Consider the following 20642-nt stretch of genomic DNA (forward strand, 5'->3'; position numbering starts at 1 on the left):
TCATTTACTTTCTTCTTTTCCCAGTGATATGGAATTCACATTAGAATATTGGTGAGATATGTGTATCATTATTATCACTTATTTTTATTTTATTATTTTTTTCCCTTGTTTCTCCTTACATTTATATTATGTATTATTTCATATTAAACATGTTATGTTAATACTTGAAATATGAAAAACTGTCAATAAAAGAATTTGAAACAAAGAGGGATAACTCTTACCATTAAGATATAGCTCCGAGGACCCCCTAGAGAGCATATTATTATCAAGTATCAACAATGTGATTTTAGTGTAGAACATCTCTTTAGGAGATAAATCTATTAAGGTTTACCTAAGTGTATTAGAAGGATATGACGTAGGAACACAAACTGAGCAAAATTAGGATAACTTAAATCCTTATGAAGTGTACCAAATTAGGCCCAGCATTCAATATAAGTGAGGATTACATGAGTAAACATGGACTGTATGCTGCTTGCTGGGCCCATTTTGCAGTCTGGCATTCTCTGGGCCCTAGTTAGTAGTATTTGTTGGCCTATCTGTTACTTCTGCTCTCGCATTTCTTATTTGTTAAAATACTACTTTACACAGAGGATGGTTTAGAAATACACTGAAAAAAATTATAAACAGAACACTTTTGTTTTTGCCCCCATTTTTCATGAGCTGAACGCAAAGATCTAAGACTTTTTCTATGTACACAAAATACCTATTTCTCTCAAATATTGTTCACAAACTGTCTAAATCTGTCAGTGAATTTACCTGCATTTGATGCCAGCTGTTTTTTACTTCTGTGTAAGTAAATACATTTTTATACTATATATTAGATCTTCAGTTATCTTACTTTGGATGCACTCTATTTTACATGTAATTGAGACCCACAATATCAAGAATCAAGAAAGAGACACAACTAAAGACCCCAAAAGATTCCTGAATGCTTATTTTTTTTACTATTAAGTGTGAGTGACCAATTGGCACATAAATATACTAGTATTTGGGTTCCACAGTGTTGCACTATGTTGTATTCTTATCTCCCCTAGCTGGATTCACCCTATATATTGTATGCATACTAGTTGAAGATTTGAGGAGATCTTCGGGTTTCATCCAATGCTAGAAGGGAAGTCAAGTATATATATTTTTATATGCACTTTCAACTCATTTAAGCTCTTCACTATTTTAATCGGTGCCACTATAAGCAAATACACTGTATTGTATTTAAATTATTCACTGTCTATTTTTGTGATGTAGTGAAAGAATTTGCACTTTCTTCTATATTTGTATTTACCTCTCCAAAGAGTCAGACGCCATCGAATGTGATCATTTGCCCTCTCAAGTCGGTTACGACGACGAACTGCAGTCTAGTCGAGACCCCAATGAAGAGGATGAGCATGCAGATGAGCTTCCCTGAGACGGTTTCTGACAGTTTGTGCAGATATTCTTTGGTTATGCAAACCGATTGTTGCAGCAGCTGTCCGGGTGGCTGGTCTCAGACAATCTTGGAGGTGCAGATGCTGGATGTGGAGGTCCTGGGCTGGTCTGGTTACACATGGTCTGCGGTTGTGAGGCCGGTTGGATGTACTGCCAAATTCTCTGAATCACCTTTGGAGACGGCTTATGGTAGAGAAATGAACATTCAGTTCACGGGCAACAGCTCTGGTGGACATTCCTGCAGTCAGCATGCCAATTGCATGCTCCCTCAAAACTTGTGGCATTGTGCTGTGTGATAAAACTGCACATTTTAGAGTGGCCTTTTAATGTGGCCAGCTTAACCCCTTAAGACCGCAGCCAAATGTACAAGTTGTGATCCAAAAAAACTTAAACAAAACCTGGCATTTGCGCTATATGTCTGTCCAACCATAATTCACCTCTTTCATATTAAATGCACCCCCCATTATTATATATCATTTTATTCAGGGGAAACGGGGCTTTCGCTTAACATCAAATATTTAGGTATGGAACATAATTTAATATGAAAAAAATATTTAAAAAATGGGAGAAAATAAGAATTTTTTAAATTTTTTTAGTTCTACGTGACATTCTAACTGTGAATGTCATAATACTGTTTGCTTTTACTGCAATACAATACACATATTTGTATTCAGCGATGTCTCGCGTGTAAAACAGTACCCCCTATGTACAGGTTTTATGGTGTTTTGGGAAGTTACAGGGTCAAATATAGCGTGTTACATATTTCAGTTTTTTTACATTGAAATTCGCCAGATTGGTTACGTTGCCTTTGAGACCATATGGTAGCCCAGAAATAAGAATTACCCCCATGATGGCATACCATTTGCAAAAGTAGACAACCTAAGGTATTGCAAATTGAGTATGTCCAGTCTTTTTTAGTAGCCACTTGGTCACAAACACTGGCCAAAGTTAGTGTTAATATTTGAAAATGCAAAAAACTAATTTGAACGCAAATTTTGGCCAGTGTTTGTGACTAAGTGGCTACTAAAAAAACTGAACATACCCTATTTGCAATACCCTGGGTTGTCTACTATTGCAAATGGTATGCCATCATGGGGATAATTTTCATTCCTGGGCTACCATACGGTCTCAAAGGCAACCTGGCGAATTTTAATGTGAAAAAACTGAAACGCAAACCTTATATTTGACTCTGTAACTTTTGAAAACACCATAAAACCTGTACATGAGGGGTACTGTTATACTCAGGAGACTTCGCTGAACACAAATATTAGTGTTTCAAAACAGTAAAACGTATCACAACAATTATATCGTCAGTGTAAGTGCCATTTTTGTGTGAAAAATGCAAAAAATGTCACTGTCACTGACGATATCGTCGTTGTAATATATTTTACTGTTTTGAAACACTAATATTTGTGTTCAGCGAAGTCTTCCGAGTAAAACAGTACCCCCCATGTACAGGTTTCATGGTGTCTTGGAAAGTTACAGAGTTAAATATAGTGCTAGACAATGTAATTCCCTGAACTTTTGGCCTGGGTTGGCAGGCAGGTCCTGCAAATTGTAATTAATAAAATGACCTAATTATGTAAAATTATTACATAAATATATGCGTAGAATTATTATATATATATGTGTGTATATATATATATGTGTGTATATATATGTATATAATTTTTTTTAATTATTTTTATTTATATATAGGTATATACATAGTGATATATACGTATATACTTATGTATATAGATATATATATTATTTCGTTCTACATGTATTTTGATATCAATATATATATATTAATTTTAAAATACAGTTAGAACGAAATTACGCATGTTTATATATTTTTTATCTATTTTTTTTTTATAATTTTTTAATTATTTTTTAATTATTTTTTTAACGTATTTATATATTTATTTATTTTTTATTATATATAAATATATATATAATGAAAATTATATATATATATTTAATCAATATCATTGTACGTGTATTTTGATATTAATATATATATATAATTATGTATATATTAATATTAAAATACACGTAGACAGTGTATGCATATTTATGTGTATATGTGTGTATATATATACTTAGATCATATATATAATAAATATATATATGATCTAAGTATATATAATTTATTTTTACACTGTTTTAACATTTTTTATTTTTTTTTCAGACAGCAGGGGGAGTACCTGTCATTACAGGCACTCCCCCTGCTGGCAATGCCTTGGACGGCTATGCCGTCCATGTGATCGCGGGGTCCTCGCAAGGACCTCGCGATCACATGGCCCTGGGCGGCTGAAGATGACGCAGGGGGACTCCCTGGGCTCCCAGGTAAGTCCCCCATACCGCGATCGCCGGCGTGGGATCGCCGGCGACCGGGTAAGTACATAAGATCGCAGGACGTACTATGCCGTCCTGCGGCTTTTAGAGCCACCAAAATAAGGACGGCATAGTACGTCCTGCGGTCTTAAGGGGTTAAGGCACACCTTTGCAATAATCATGCTTTCTAATCAACATCCTGATATGCCACACCTGTGAGGTGGATGGATTATCTCGGCAAAGGAGAAATGCTCACTATAACAGATTTAGACAGATTTGTGAGCAATATTTGAAAGAAATAGGCCTTTTGTGTACATAGAAAAAGTCTTAGATCTTTGAGTTCAGCTCATGAAAAATGGGGGCAAAAACAAAAAATGTTGCGTTTATAATTTTGTTCAGTGTATAAGAGAGAAATAAAGATTCAGAATGAATCCTATAGATAAAATTCATACGTTGATGTTTACTTTTTTTTTTTCTATTAAAAGAACATCAAACCAATTATAAATACAGTACAGACATGTTAATGTTATAAATGACTGTTGTAGCTGGAAACAGATTTTTTTTTAATGAAATATCTACATAGGTGTACAGTGGCCCTTTATCAGCCACAGTCTGTTTTATGTTCCAGTGGCACAATGTATTTGCCAAGACAGGTTTATAATTTTAAAAAACGAATTGATTATTTGAAAACCCCCTTTGCGATTATGTTAGCACAGCTGAAAATTGTTGTGCTGATAAAGAAGCAATAAAACTAGCCTTCTTTAGACTAGTTGGGTTTCTTGAGCATCAGCAACTGTGGGTGTGATTACAGGCTCAAGATGGCTAGAAACAAAGAACGTTCTTCTGAAACTCATCTGTCTATTCTTGTGCTGAAAAATGAAGGCTATTCCATGTGAGAAATTGCCAAGAAACTTAACATCTTATACAATGCTGTGTAGTACTCCCTTCACAAAACAGCACAAACTGGCTGTAACCAGAACATAAATAGAAGTGGGAGGCTCTGGTGCACAACGGAGCAATAGGATAAATACATTAGAGTGTCTAGTTTAAGAAAGAGACACCTGACAGGTCCTCAACTGACAGCTTCATTAAACAGAACCCACAAAACACTAGTATCAACATTAAGAATGATGAGGTGACTATGAGATGCTGGTCTTCTGGGTAGAGTTGTAAAGGAAAAGCCATATCTCAGACTGGACAATATTAAGAATAGATTAAGATAGGCATAAGCACACAGACACTGGACAGAGGAAGATTGGAAGAAACAGTGTAACAGACAGACAAATGTAAGTATGAGGAGTTCGGATCACAAAGAAGAACCTTTGTGAGAGGCAGTGCTTGACGCCATCTGTGTGTTATGGCCTGTGGGTGCTTTGGCGGTGGTAAAGTTGGACATTTATACAGTGTAAAAAGGACCTTGAAGAGGGGAAGCTATCACTTAATTTTTAAAATCCATGCTATACCATGTGGACAGCGCTGCATTGGAGACAATTTGCTACTGCAATAGAACAATGACCCAAAGCACAGTTCCAAACTATGAAAGACCTATTAAGGGAACACGCAGTCAGCTGGTAGTCTGTCTTTAATGGAATGGCCAAGACGGTTACCAGATCTCAACCCTAGTAGACTGTTGTGGAGCAGCTTGATCGTATTGTACATAAGAAGTGCCCATCAAGCCAATCCAACTTATGGGAAGTGCTATACGAAGCATGAGGTGAAATCTCTTCAGATTACCTCAGCTAATCGACAGCTAGAATGCCAAAGGTCTGGAAGGCTGTAATTGCTTTCGTCAAAAAAATCCTACAAGTGCAGCAAAATTTGAAGGACACTATATTATTATTTCACTTAAACTGCAATATTTCTAACATTGCCAAACACTACATTTCCTATTCAAATTAATTTTATGTATGTTTTTTTTGTTATGGTAAATAGGGACCAAAACTTTGGAATGTCATTGTTTTATGGTTACTGGTTATATGGTTAAATTTGAAAAGTACATGGCTCTATGACTAGTCCTAGCCTATCCTTTTCTGCCCATGTTGTCCAGGTGGACTTCTAATGCTTTGAAACTATGTGGCAATAACAGTATATGCTTCACTGCAGATACTGTAAAGTAAGAGTATAATTTAATATAATATAACCTGTATATAATATTGGTCCACAGATCATTTCATAAAAAGGAAGATATATATCATTGTTTTGTGACAAAATGATATATATTGCTGCACTTGAAATGTGGTTTACAATTGTAAATGTGGCTTAATTGCCAGTGCAAATCTCAGTTGATTTACATGGTGATTACTCCCCCCCCCTTTTTTTTTTTTAAACTATATATATATATATGAGTGTGTGTATGTATATATATATATATATATATATATATATAAACAGTGAATACACAGTATTACACTGTAACTAATTAGTGGTGTATATAACTTAGACTCCATTAAAACAAACCTTTTATATAGAATACAAGAAACAAATTTGAACAATTCACATTGAAAATGTGTTGTCACAAAGTGTGAATGAGATGTAAATGAGGGTCAAGGAGTAAAATATTGTTTTGTTTTTAAAACATTGGCAATGCTTAAAGCTGTTATGAAGAATACAGGTTTCAGATTTTACAGGGATAATATAACAGACATACTAAAAAGCCTTTATCTGCCAGCAAACACTCTGTTGCTCTGCATCAGAATGAGTCACCGTTGTTGCATGTCAGATATTCCAATTCATGAATGCTGGTGGGGTGAAAGGTCTACTTCTTCTGTAACAATGGGTTTGTAAAGCTTCAGATGTTGTAATGTGCATGCAAGGTCAAAATTCTTTGCTGTGATTTCACGTTTACCCTTCATGCACACTACCATGGTCAGTTTATAGACCGTTATGTTATTTTTCCTATACATTTTGCTTGCCAAATTGTTGATGGTGGCAGACCACACTGCTTTTAGTTCTGTTACCCACATTTGGAGAGGCCAGATATGTCCATTGATGGCTGTTTTGGAAGAGGCAACAGCAAACGTCAAATATAAATTTTTATGTATATAATAGCTGTCACTTTTTTTATCTAAATTTTTGGCAGAATTGGTGGAGGATGCATAGAATGTCTTACCAATTGAGGTGATGGAAACACAGACAGAATATGAAATTTGGGCGAAAAGGCTGTACTGTTAATATTCTTCATATCAGCTGTTTCATAAACATAAAACATAAACACAGTATTGTTAAGTGATCTGAATAATATGTAATAATGGCACATAATACGATAGTGCCAAGCAAGTTTTTTGAGGCATGAGACTTATACATTTGGACTGTATCTCTTCTCCTTTATTTTTGTTGTCTCTGCTTCAGATAGTAATACATGTCTCAAGGAATGAGTGTGCTCTGTGTAGAATGATCTGGTGCTCTTTGAGTTATAGCGTTAGTTTTGAAGTCCTTGTCTGTAACAGTTGGCCACAGTTTCTGTCTTCTCTGTTGTCAATCCACTCCTCTCTGGATTTATGAATCCTATTTCTTGGAAAGGAGTCTTCAAGATTCCGTTGCTCAGATCAATGCAGCTCTAAACACAAACAGTGATTTTAACATATAGATTGTATGTGTGTTTAATATAAAATGTAAATAATGTCATGTTCCCCTCCCACCCCTCCAGATGGAGGTGCAAGAGTCATACCTTGAGAGAGATCAGTGTCTCCAAACCTAGGCAGAATTCCATCATATCGTCATCTAGGTGAGCAAAACAAACATACTTTTAAATTTCTCTAGCTACTTTACATGTGTTTTTACACATTTACCCTGCATGTAAGCAGGGCTATTCCTTAAACTGAACTGAGCAGGGAATTGCAATCGGTGGCCAAAATAGCTGAATCGGAAAACATCTGTAAGATACTTTTTTTTTGTTTTGACTATTCCAGCTTACAATTTCCTGTTAGTTTGCCAAGAACACTGATGCCCTCACTGTGTCCCCTCTCCCCCATACACCTGTACCATTTTATTTCTGTGTGCCTCTCACCTACTATTGTAGCTTTGCTCTGCAGTTTCTCTGTTCCCAACTCTATGTCCACAATCAGCTCCTTATGATGTCCACTCTGGATATTATCATTTGATGCCAGCAACCTGTGGTAGAAAATGCATTGGTCACTGTGTGCCCAGTCCATCCAGTCATACATAAAAAGCTATATCATGCCAACAGACCTGGGATATTATTTACCAGATCCTTTTTATAACTGTGTGAAATGCAAGAGTCAGTGCATACTGTAGTTTGAGTTGGCATAACGTGAAAGTATGAACCAGACCAGAATGGCCACAGGCACCTGACTCAACAATGTAAATGTCAAACTGTTTGTAAATGGTTTGATGAATTTCTGACGAACAGCACCCAGAACTCTTTGCTCTTATAACCATTACTGTGCTCTGTATTATTTCTTTAATGATGCAGCAGAGATTTGGGTGAACTACAAAAAGGATTTTCAGTATATATGTGGAGTTCAACTTCACTTTTTACAAGGCACGGGTGACCCTGATGACCTTGTTATGTATTTATTGATTTGAACAATAACTCAACTTACCTAAGTGTTTTCAGTTATCCATGAACGCGGTCCATTTCAGTTCGTAATGAATACACGATCTAGGAGCCAAGTTCAGTAGAATGATCTAGTCCAGGCTAATTAAATACATTAAAGAATTGGTATAGGACCAGAAAAAAAGTAATTGCTTCTAAGTTTTTAATGATTTAAAGGAACATTTTAGTCGCACAGACCACTTAATCTCGATCAAGTGGTGTGGGTGCAATATGACCCCCATTTTAACCCTGCAGCTGAAAACACTGGTGTTGGAACAGCAATGTCTACATTGCGGGGTTATCCTGCCTCTAGTGGTTGTCAATATGAGTGCTTCTGTAAAATAGCAGAGTAAAACTCCTGAGACCATCTGATTGGTGCAGAGCGGCATTTTGCCGCATATACGCAGTAGCCTTCCAATGCTTTTCTATAGGAAAGCATTGGATTAGCTTAGATCATCGACGATCTCAGCCAAAAAGGAAGAGCTACATGGAGGAGACCTGCACGGTGAGGGCTGAAAGGTAAGTAAATTGCCTTTTCTAACCCAGTCAGCGCTGGCCTTGTCAACTAAATGGTGACTAAGGCACAACAGCATTAGGAATATATATTTGTATTTCTAATGCTGTAATGTTTTAAAGGTTTCCTCAGCCATCACATTCTCTGTCACTTCCTGTTCCTGGCTATGGATCATTTATGGCAATGTCCTCTGGTATCCAGTGCTCTTTTTACAAATCTTGTTTAGTTTTTATTGGGTTTTCTGGTTTTCTATTCTATGTCTGATTTTCTTTGTGCTGGGTTTTCTGGGTTCATTCCTTTATTCCGTTCCTGGAATTTCCAGTCTCTTGGATTCCTTTAAGTGTTTGTTTTTTTGTTGCTACACCCGTTATTTTGCAATTAATCCTTTTGTTTCAGTCTGTTCCTGCAGGCATTGGTTTCATTTCCTCTGCTCCTTTCCTTGCAGGTAAGTGCTGTGTGTGTTTTATTATTGTACTTTTAGTCATGCATATCTAGGCAGTTAGGACCCACCGTAATTGGAGTACTTTGGTGCACTAGTGGGCTGCATACATCTTGGCCATTTATGTATGTCTAAATCTCCAATGTTTATTACATATATAGTACTTTGTTATTTCTCATCATGTTTTGCCTTGTATCTCTTGTCTTGTCTTGTTTTATTTGTCTTGTATTCCCAGTTCATGTACAGTCCTGCCCTGTCCATGCCCAGTTCATGTTCCCCTCATGTATTGTGTACATGTTCTGGGTTCTTCTTTCTGTCCTGCTCCAGTTCTGGGTTCTTCTAGTCTTGTCTTGTTATCTTGTTTAGTGCCTGTTTTAGTCTTGACTTGTTTCTAGTACTGGATACATTTCTGCTGCAGAGCCTCCCTATCCAGATCATGGGAGACCTGCATATTATCATCTAGCTCTTGGGATCCGCAGAAGCTGCATCGGGGCTCTGGTATGTGGCTGCACAAACGCTGGTGCTCAACACCAGGGGGCATGTGGTTACCCAGCACCAAGCCCTGATAGTAGTCCATTTCCACGCTGTGACTCATATCATCATCATCATCATCAGGCATACAGGGGTCCCGGTCTTCAGACCGCCACCCGTGACAAGAACCAAATCTGCCTTGATACATGGTCACATCCAATCACCAGGTAGGGTCCTGGTGGTAGTTTAGAAACAATTGTAAGCTGTGCCTCGCGGTAAAATACGAATATATATAATTTTATTATTGTGTTTTAGTTAGCAATATTAAATGTTGAATATGAAACAAAATACATGATATTTTGTACTCCAATTGGGCTATTTGTTGTTTAATGCCCCTCACGCAAAAAAATCCCAGCCCACATCCCTGTTACCACATTGGAAAATAAAAGCATATCCTTCTTGACATCTCTCTAGTTACATCTTTCAACCCCATCCATAAATGACTGATTTGTTCAATGTATTGCACCCGTTCCAATCTCATCTGAATAGGTCTTTTCGTTTTAAAAATAATCTCCTTGTTTGGTTTGGGATATTATTCCTCAACTTGTGATGGCGGTGTTTTTTTGTTTTTTTACCCACATGATGTGTGCAATAATTAGTTATTGTCTTATAAAGGTAAAGGAATTTTTAAAATCATGGGTTATGCCATATTTCTGGTAGCACTCTTAGAATGTTAATTGATCTTCTCTGCTGTATAAATTGTTTGAAAACGGAGGTAGTCAAACAGAAACTAATTAGTATTCAAGCTGGGTACTTCTAAAATATATATTAAATAAATGTGCTGTAAAAACCCAATGGCAATGCAGATGGAGTGTTGCAGGCTGCCTGTATGTGCTGTAAATCAGGGACAGCCAGCTTGCAATTCTCAGACCCTGCTGAAGTGTAATCCTCATGAGTCTCACACAGTTCTTAGTGTGTTAAATTAAATGTCCTAGCATCATCCACAGGATGGATATTCTAACATTATATTGACACCTTAGGCACTAGCACAAGTCCTCTGCAGATAATATCAGCTTTTTTTTATTACATGTTTTTGCTCAGTTGTAGTTGTGTTGATAAAGAAGTATAAGGATTATGCCCACATATGAAAAGTGGCTGTCCAAGCAATCTGATAAGGTGACCAAGTGCATGCATGGTTCATTAAAGTAAATATACTACATACCCTAATGGTGAAAGGTGCTGTCTTAACATTTTTAAAGCTCCGTTTTAGCAGCCTCCCTATGGTAGTTTTTATTACGTGGGGGTTTTAGATCTTGGGATTTCCTCTTACCTAAGTCGTTCCACACAGCTCTGGGAAATGAGGTTCTGTTGTCGATCAGTGCACAGCTTGGCCTTGACATTCAGCTTACAAACCTAGAGTTAGAGAAGGTTGTGATGGCGTTTACATATTACAGTAAAATTAAACTTCTGGGACAGAATAATAAGATCATAGTGATGGATACTACAAGACAAATAAACTGCAGTGTAGGAAGGCAAACTGTAGAGTAACATAATTCCTGGTGAACCATCATTGTTTGTTTGTGGAAATCCAAATGGTATTGTGCTCTCGGTATATTGAACATTTCAATCAAATATCACAGAGAGGCGCTTTAACATGCAATTATTCCATCTTTATAGTGTGCTAGCTGTACATATAGAAACCTTTCGCTCTAAACCTTCTAGCTTCTACCAATAGCAGATGCACTGAAGGTCTAGCATGCAACTACATGCTAGACATTGTGGTAGATGTATGTGGGTAGATCACAGCTTCCACTCAAATACAATTTTCAGCTAGTATAATGTTACATTTCTACATTTATTGGTGATTGGTATAATTACATTTTACAATTTGCCAGAAGAGGACCATGCCATGTGCACATCGGTGCATAGCAGGTTTACTTACTGAAGACCAAAAGTATTCAAGAGCTTTTTATACGCTTGACTAACTGTAAAATTAATAAAACTACATTCTGGTTAAAAAGACTGTTTACCAATTTTCAGAATATGGTATTGATGTGTTAAAATTAGCCTTTGGAAATTTCCAGTGGCAATGAGCAAATTATTAAAGGGACACTATAGTCACCTGAACAACATTAGCTTAATGAAGCAGTTTTGGTGTATAGAACATGCCCCTGCAGCCTCAATCCTCTGCCATTTAGGAGTTAAATCCATTTGTTTATGAACCCTAGTCACACCTCCCTGCATGTGACTTGCACAGCCTTCCACAAACACTTCCTGTAAAGAGAGCCCTATTTAGGCTTTCTTTATTGCAAGTTCTGTTTAATTAAGATTTTCTTATCCCTTGCTATGTTAATAGCTCACTAGACCCTGCAAGAGCCTCCTGTATGTGATTAAAGTTCAATTTAGAGATTGAGATACAATTATTTAAGGTCTGTTTGAAAGTGAAAACAGTTTTTTTTTTCATGCAGGCTCTGTCAATCATAGCCATGGGAGGTGTGGCTAGGGCTGCATAAACAGAAACAAAGTGATTTAACTCCTAAATTACAGTGAATTGAGCAGTGAAATTGCAGGGGAATGATCTATACACTAAAACTGCTTTATTTAAAGGAACACTATAGTCACCTAAATTACTTTAGCTAAATAAAGCAGTTTTAGTGTATAGATCATTCCCTTGCAATTTCACTGCTCAATTCACTGTCATCTAGGCGTTAAATCACATTGTTTCTGTTTATGCAGCCCTAGCCACACCTCCCCTGGCTATGCTTGACAGTGCCTGCATGAAAAAAAAACTGTTTTCACTTTCAAACAGATTTAATTTACCTTAAATAATTGTATCTCAATCTCTAAATTGAACTTGAATCACATACAGGAGGCTCTTGCAGGGTCTAGCAAGCTATTAACACAGCAGGGGATAAGAAAATCTTAATTAAACAGAACTTGCAATAAAGAAAGCCTAAATAGGGCTCTCTTTACAGGAAGTGTTTATGGAAGGCTGTGCAAGTCACATGCAGGGAGGTGTGACTAGGGTTCATAAACAAAGGGATTTAACTCCTAAATGGCAGAGGATTGAGCAGTGAGGCTGCAGGGGCATGTTCTATACACCAAAACTGCTTCATTAAGCTAAAGTTGTTCAGGTGACTATAGTGTCCCTTTAACTAAAGTAATTTAGGTGACTATAGTGTTCCTTTAAGTGACCTCCATCCATGTAATAATGAATCTGCCATTTTCTATCTGTTAGTGTAAACAATCCCATTTTAAAACATTGTTTTTTTTGTTTTGTGGATTTATAAATCAGTTTAATCCAGAATCTAATCTGATGTAGTTAACAACACCAATGATTTGTTTATTGTTAGTTTTCGCAGTATGTCAGTAGAAGTTTTTGTTTTAGGAAATTGGCTAAAGTTGCATTTCTTTTTAATGATGAAAATATTACAAGTCTGATATTTGTAGATAAACACATAGTGAAGAATAGATTCTGAAATACTGTCACCACTCGGGTTACTTTTATTATTTATGTAAATGTATCCCATGGTGTTGATGTGAAGAGTAGATATGTTAGTGTTTTTGCCTTTGCTTACCTTACATGGAATAAACACAGAGTCTCCTTTCCACCCAACTGTGTCCCCAGATGGTAGATTTAACGGTGTGCTCTTGTCATGAAAGTTAGGCTGTTGGGTAGCAGCCTCATCTTGCCATTTGGGAGGTTGTATTGTTTCAGACACAGAATGGATTCCCTTGTCCAACAAGTATGAGTTTTTTGCCAAGGCACTGGGTTCTCTGCCCGGGCTGCCCTCCAGAAGACGTCTCTGTATCACACTATGAGGTTGCTGTTTTCACGAACATAAAGACCTTCATCAGCAAAGTGACTCAGAGTCGCCACTCATTTTCATTGCTTGTTATTATTATTATTAAGTACCACCATATTCAGCTGTAGTGTACAGCTAGTAGGATAAACATCAGTAACTGATGACAAATTGGTCCCTGCAGAAAAAGGGCCCTGCACAAACCAGCTTACACAATAGATCCATCCCTACCAAAACACTTTCTCCTTGAGTATACTGAGTATACATTTGTAATGTCACCTTTAAAAATATCCATTTTAATTGACAATACAAATTATGATATGATAATACAATAATGACACTAGTTATATGACAGCACCATCATTAATCACAAAAAGCACAGTTAAACAGTTTAAAATGAATGTACTGAGGTGTGAGTAGGTTTGATGGAAGGGTTTGAAAGAAGAAAGCTTTGGAATAGAATTGGAGAAACCAAGAAATAGAATGTTTAATGTAAGGTGGGTTTACGGGGTACCTGTCTTCAATGCGTTGGGTACTGTAACTGCCCTGATTCTTATCCTGACCGATAAGAACATGAGTTACAGTACTCCTTGAATGCCCTAACCCTAAATTTCCTTAAACCTTCAGGAGGGACTACATTCTTTTTAACACCACATCTGTTTGGGGAGGTTTATTGATGCTGCAGTCATTATTGTATCGTCATTGATATTTTCAAGTTTTTTTTAACACAACTTTTTAGCAGTCTAACAATGAATGCCCACGCATACAGTTGCTAAGAACAGCCCAACATCAATGATTATATTACATTATACTGCATATATTTTCCTCACTACCCATTATTTAACGAGGATAAACTTTTTCCAACCAAAAATCTTAAGAGAACAGTTTCCACCTGCCCAAGTGACTTCCCCAGCTTACCAAGTCCTTAGAGGTCCCAAGCCTCCTTAGTTGGTCCAGTGGCAGTAGATCTGCAGAGTCTTTGTGCACAAACTGCGTGGCTTGTTTGAGACGTCTCTGTTGATGCAGGAGAGCTCCCCCTCTGATATCCTGCTCCTTTTTTGTGGGATCTCCAAGCTTTGCATCACCCCCTAGACCTCTAATATGCTTTTGACAGCTCATGGCGCTGGTTCAAAAAAACAAAACTGGTCCTTCTGCCTGGTCACCAGCAACGTACCCTCTTTCCCTATCAGATCTTTGCCCTCCTCTCTGAATTTGTTTCTCAATTGCCTGAACCCCTTCTCTTCTTCTCTTTACATTCTTCTTTCCATAATCATTTTCCCTTCTCTTACACTCTGCCTTTCCTTTAAATGTACCCCTTACTCCCTTTCTTGTATTCTGGGGATCCCTTGCTTTGCCCCCTCCTCCTGCTCTGCAGTGATTCCCTTTTTATCCCTCCCTCTCTCATAACAGCTCCTGCTTTTTAATTCCTTGCCTGATGTCTGCACTAGTAAACCTCTCTCCCATCCTCTCTCTTTTGTTTTCCTGTCCCTTCCACCCTATCGCTATGTGTCTCTGACTGTTATTCTGCTAATAGGTCTCTGTTTGCCAGCTCCTCCTGTTCAACTAATAACATCACGTTCCCACAACTAGATATAAGCGAAGGAAGGAGGGGAGGGGGAAGACAGTAATGCAGAGATAGAGATTGAGCTTTGGGTAACTTCTGTAAGGATTAAAAAGCTTCTGTAAAAACAAATATTGCCGGTGTAATAAAAGGAACGTTTTCATTTTACAAATTCATTTCTGAATAGAAGCAGTGATTTATTTATGTATCTAATCTTAGGCTTTAAACCTGTTTTAATATGCACCAGAGGCAGATGTTGATAATGACCATTAGGAATTTTTGGAACGCAACGGGTTAAACGCTGGCATGAGCCAAAAAAGGACATGTAATTCTTACATGTTAGAAATATTTAGATTCAGCTTGAATATTTGCAGAACAGACATTCCCACGGTCTTGAGAACCCAAGAGAATATATAACAGTATCTACACATAGTGATATATTTAGTGCTTTTATTGCCCTTCCCATATATTCTTTACCATACTAGCACACAACTTAGCTTAGATGTGTAAAATGTGTGAATGAAAATGTTTGTGCATCATATACACATTGATGACAGATCAAGAGAAATCTACTGCAATAAATACACAGTATAAGAAAGTAGGGAACTCCAACCTGCGGCACTCCAGATGTTATGGACTACATCTCCCAGAATGCTCTTACAGCCGTAAGCATCAGGGAAGATGTAGTCCACAACATCTGGAGTGCCGAAGGTTGCCTATCCCTTGCGATAGCATCTAACTGCAAAGGTACTCTTATGAGCCAGGTCATGTCAAAAACGCTAGGGATTTTGATGCATGATATGTGAGGTAGCCTTGGGGTATGTGCAAATAACTTGGGCTGACCCAGATGGATATAAACAACACCATTAAAATTACAATACATTTCATTTATTTATTTTTCTTTGTGCTTTTTTTTTATGATTTTGTTTTGCTTTAACAACTCTTCTATAGACAACAATTATACATATGATGGTGCATTCCATGTAATTAAGTCATTTTGAAATATTCATGAATTACTGTGATTATGTTGTTTTATGTTTCTGCATATAATTGGCAACTGCGTTATCGTGCTAATGACTTCTTTTATGCAAAAGAAAGGCGTTCTGTAATGTTTGAAGGCTGCCAACAGTGACCCGTGTGAAAAGCCTTGAGTTTATTGCTCTATGGTCCTACTATTATCGGCAGAGAGTGGGTGAGGTTTGGATCTGTACAAACAAAACAGCCTAAATTAATTGGTTTTACACCATGAAATAAAAGGAACAGTGAATATAGTGATCTTGTTTGTGGGCATTTTTGAAAGTAATTCTATCACTGCTATCCCCTTAAGGGCCAAACTTCTGGAATAAAAGGGAATCATGACATGTCACACATGTCATTTGTCCTTAAGGGGTTAATGCTTTTATTTAATTACGACACTAAATTCTGTTTATAATGTTAACCATTTTTTACATGCTCTGCTTCTTTTAAATGTATATATAAAGATTGGCAATTTACATTACAATACAATTTAGTCCTGGTACAGCCAGACCACACATTGCTTTGGAAGAAGAGAAACAGAAACATTGTTGTATTTCTCCTCTCTATGCTCTATATTCAGATTCCTCATACTTGCATATCCACAGTCCCAGGAAGTATGAATATTCTACTTGGATGGTGCTTACCTTCTACGCCAGAAAACAGCGTACTTTTCTAATGTAAAAAAGTGCAAATAATATGGAATGCACTGCGCGAAAAGTACTGCAAAAGGATACAATACTGGAAAACATATTTAGAATTGATCATTTACTCCAAAAAGACAATTTCAGAAAAGGAGCAGATTGAAATAAATATATATATATATATATATATATATCCCTCTTTTATTATAGTTATGAAAAGGTTATTGTATGTGGGTTCAAATCTTTTGTATTTTTTGGGTCATTGAATAAATGGATATATTGGTAATATTGGTCATGATTGTGTACAGTTTACATTTGCATCATCATACGCCTACTCCCCCCCTTCCCTTTTATGTTTCCAATTTGTTATATTATTGTACATGTTTTAAAAAAATGTTATGTTTAAAAAATGTAAAAGAAAAAAAAGGAGCAGACTACTCTGCAACACTTTGATAAATGTCTGTGTTGTGTCATCTAGCCACCAAACTGTTTTATTGTAAATTTAACATAAGAAATATACAGTACAATATAGAAAACAGAAATGGCACACATGTTGGAAGACATCCACATATAATAAGGAATAAAAAACATAGGATAAGATTTATCAAGGGAAAAACAGGTACTATTGGGGCAAAGTGGGACAAAAATAGGCACCTTATGAGGTAAAGTGCTGAATATGTAGTAATCACCATGAAAATCAATATAATGTATCTAAGCATTTATCTCTTTGTACCAAAAATCACCTTGATAAATACCCCCCAATGTCTGTTATCTAGGTCGGGTGTTCCCCATACTGTCTACAAGGGACATCAAACAGCCTGGACTATTCGTGTGGTTTAAAGGCTGAGTTGGGAATACAACATCAATAATACAACAAATAATGTCTTCACAACCACGGTTTTTAATGCTACAAAGAGCTGAAGATCAGAGCAATTTTGTTATTTCCATTTGTATTGAATTGTGTATTGCATTTCCTTCTAATTTAGTCCAGGAAGATAATGGTATTTTTTTAAAATTTATTTTGCATACAGCTATTTAGCCTATGGTAAAGTGCCGAAAATTAAATTAATCTGTTTTGCATTATTTTGGGACTACTGATATGTCTAGGATTCTCATCTATTTTAGACAGTTACAGCTTCCATATTACTAGGAGTTCAGTACTGTTTGAAATCTCAAAATGGTTTGACACTTTTCATACATCCATTTTATTACCAATTTCTTCCATAGTCACACAAGATAAGCAAGATTATTTGTGGTGTAGTTGGTAAAATTGTTTTCCAGGGATTGATTAGTACATGGACCAGACACATCATAAAATAATAGTAATAATAAATTGACACATTAACCCCTTAAAGACCAAACTTCTGGAATAAAAGGGAATCATGACATGTCACACATGTCATGTGTCCTTAAGGGGTTAAACAACAAAACAGCTTTTGCTTTAAGGATTAATCCAATAACTATCATAGCCACTGCTGTACTGGTTATGATAGTAGAAGTACACTGGCATAGATCATCAATAATGGGGCGATCTGTTTTACAACGTTTTGCCCTATTAACTGGTTTTGCCGGGTGCTGGATCTCCACTAAAGCAGGATTTTCAACAACTGACTTTTGCAGAAGCCGGATGCAGATTCTGCCACTTATTCATTGGCTGAGAGTGTCAGGTGACCGCTCTCAACCAGTGAAATAGATTCTGTGCATCAAAATTTGTACAAAGTTGATATTGGCCATCCCAGAATGCTTGTACTACAGCAGAGGCCTTAAACTTGGTATGTGCTGCGTTTCAAAGCACATGGTGCACATACAGACACCTGGCACCATGACCACTTCAAATCAGTGAAGTTGTAATGGTGCTGGAGTAAACCTTTAATAAAGCTGTTTCGGTGTGTAGATCATTCCCCTGCAGTCTATCTGCTCAATTATCTGCCATTAAATCACTTTGTATATGCGGCTCTAGCCACACCTCCCCTGGCTGCACACAGCCTCCCTACACACTTCCTTAAAAAAAGCTTAAAAAGTTTAGCTTCTCTTATTGCACAGTATGTTTAATTTAGAATTTATTATCTCCTGACCTGTTAAAAGTTTACTACAGCCTGCAGGAGCATCTTGTGTGTTTAGGGTTGTATTAACAGAGTAGGGTAGTTAACACTTCTAAAGTAAACACACTGTGCTTTAAGATATATTTGAAAATGAAACCTATTTTTTTCTCATGAAGGTTGTGAGTCAAATTTTAGGACAAAATAACCAAGCTTGAAACACTGCTGCATTTGAGATTTCAAATAAGATCCTTTGGCCTTAAAGGGATACTATAGTCACCCAGACCACTTCAGCTCAATAAGTGGTCTGGGTGCCAGGTCCCCCAGGTTTTAACCCTTCAGATGTAAACATAGCAGTTTCAGAGAAGCTGACGTCGACGGGGGAGGAGAGGTCAACAGCGCTGAGGGAGCCCGGCGCTGGATAAAGGTAAGTGACTGAAGGGGTTTTAACCACTTCAGCGCCAGGGGAGGGTCCTTAGGGTGCTACAGTGCCAGGAAAATGAGTTTGTTTTCCTGACACTATAGTGATCCTTTAAATTCCCTGGTGAATTCTAAGCAATACACTGTTTATTAAATAACCCTGTAAGTGTATCTGTTGCAAAGACAGTGGAGTATACAGAGAATATAATAGGTAGTGCTTCTTGTAGTTCTTCTTTTGTTGTGATACTAGTGTATCATTTTACCATATGCAGTTACTTTCCTGGAGCAGTGATGGATAACCTTGCAGATATTTGCAAACTACATATCCATGGCGCTTTTCATCATCTTACTGCATACCTTTACTTTAAGGTTACAGTCTGGTCTCTTGGGTCGGTGCTCTTGGAGTTGTCATTCTACTGTTATGGGGAACGATGCTTTTGGATCCCATCTGCAGTTCTTTAAACTTCTGTAGGATCTCTCTGTAATTTGAGTTGTTTTTGTGCAGCATTATCTTGATGGACTTGTGATGATGATGTGGCTCATGCAAAAAAACAGCAGCAGCTCCTGAACTGCTTACTGGGTATCTGCCCAAAGTAAACAACATCATTAAAATCAAATTATGCAATCCATATATAGATTCCCAAACTGATTTGTAACAGAAAAATGTGGTAAATTGTACACCAAATATAATGTTGGCCAAAATAGCGGATTTGGATTTTATTTTTTTTATTAAATTCATCTATATTTCCAATTTGACAAGCAATACCAAGAAAGAACTGAGGGAACGTTGATGTTTCCTCCAATATCAGCAATCTCGCTTTGAAACTGTTGTAAATGATTCCTTATGAATAATGCCTGGCACAGTGTTTCATGTAGAACTCATTGTACCCTTGTTACTAATTAGCAAGGCTTATATTTTATAATTACTTCCATTCGTGAAAGATAATATAAGATATAAAGCTGTATACCTAGCTCAGGGATAAGCAAACTACATATTCCCTGATGCTTTGCCTTCATTTTGACTCTAAGGTAATTATATGCAATGTAGTCTACAACATCTAGAATTACAGTTTGCTTATCCATGATCTAAGCCATGCCTTTAAATGGGTCAAAGAATCCTCAGAGGGTACATGTGTGTCTTTTTGTTTTTAATGCTTTTAAAAGAAGAGGACCGGGGGGCGGAGCCTGGACACTGAGCCGTGCCTGCCACGAGCTCCCGACAGCCGGGGCCGCAATCAGGGAAAAGCGGAGGCTATATGGCCCAAAGCCCTTTGAAGGTGCACCATCCACGTCGGGGGTGCACCGCTGAAACGACGTTTGCGACCCCGGGACCTGTCGAAGCCGGGAGAGCGGAGATCGGCATGAGGCCTACTGGGGCTCGGGGGAGGCGGCCGCTACCCTCGGCGATGGAACCCCCAAGCGCGCAAAGGCAGCTTCCCCC

At 37.4% G+C, this 20642-nt stretch overlaps 1 protein-coding gene across 1 annotated transcript; it reads right to left on the reverse strand.

Moving 5' to 3' along the window:
- Positions 1-6178: 6178 nt before the first annotated feature.
- On the reverse strand, positions 6179-14690 carry NRIP2 (nuclear receptor interacting protein 2). The gene is made up of 6 exons (XM_063447737.1): positions 14442-14690; positions 13299-13547; positions 11051-11133; positions 7748-7851; positions 7409-7461; positions 6179-7297 (listed from the first exon to the last, which is right to left on the reverse strand). The coding sequence occupies exons 1-6, from the start codon at positions 14640-14642 to the stop codon at positions 7160-7162; spliced, it is 828 nt and encodes a 275-aa protein (XP_063303807.1). The 5' UTR covers positions 14643-14690; the 3' UTR covers positions 6179-7159.
- Between the last annotated feature and the right edge of the window lie 5952 nt (positions 14691-20642).

Source organism: Pelobates fuscus, chromosome 3, assembly GCF_036172605.1.
Source record: "Pelobates fuscus isolate aPelFus1 chromosome 3, aPelFus1.pri, whole genome shotgun sequence".
Lineage (NCBI taxonomy): Eukaryota > Metazoa > Chordata > Amphibia > Anura > Pelobatidae > Pelobates > Pelobates fuscus.

What these genes read in the sequence shown, in the direction of transcription:
- NRIP2 (XM_063447737.1), bottom strand. Translation starts at nt 14,642, where the DNA reads ATGAGCTGTCAAAAGCATATTAGAGGTCTAGGGGGTGATGCAAAGCTT. An exon ending in TTGGGACCTCTAAGGACTTG is followed by an intron (nt 13,548 to 14,441) that starts GTAAGCTGGGGA and finishes TCGTGAAAACAG; the next exon opens with CAACCTCATAGTGTGATACA. An exon ending in CTGTGTTTATTCCATGTAAG is followed by an intron (nt 11,134 to 13,298) that starts GTAAGCAAAGGC and finishes CTCTAACTCTAG; the next exon opens with GTTTGTAAGCTGAATGTCAA.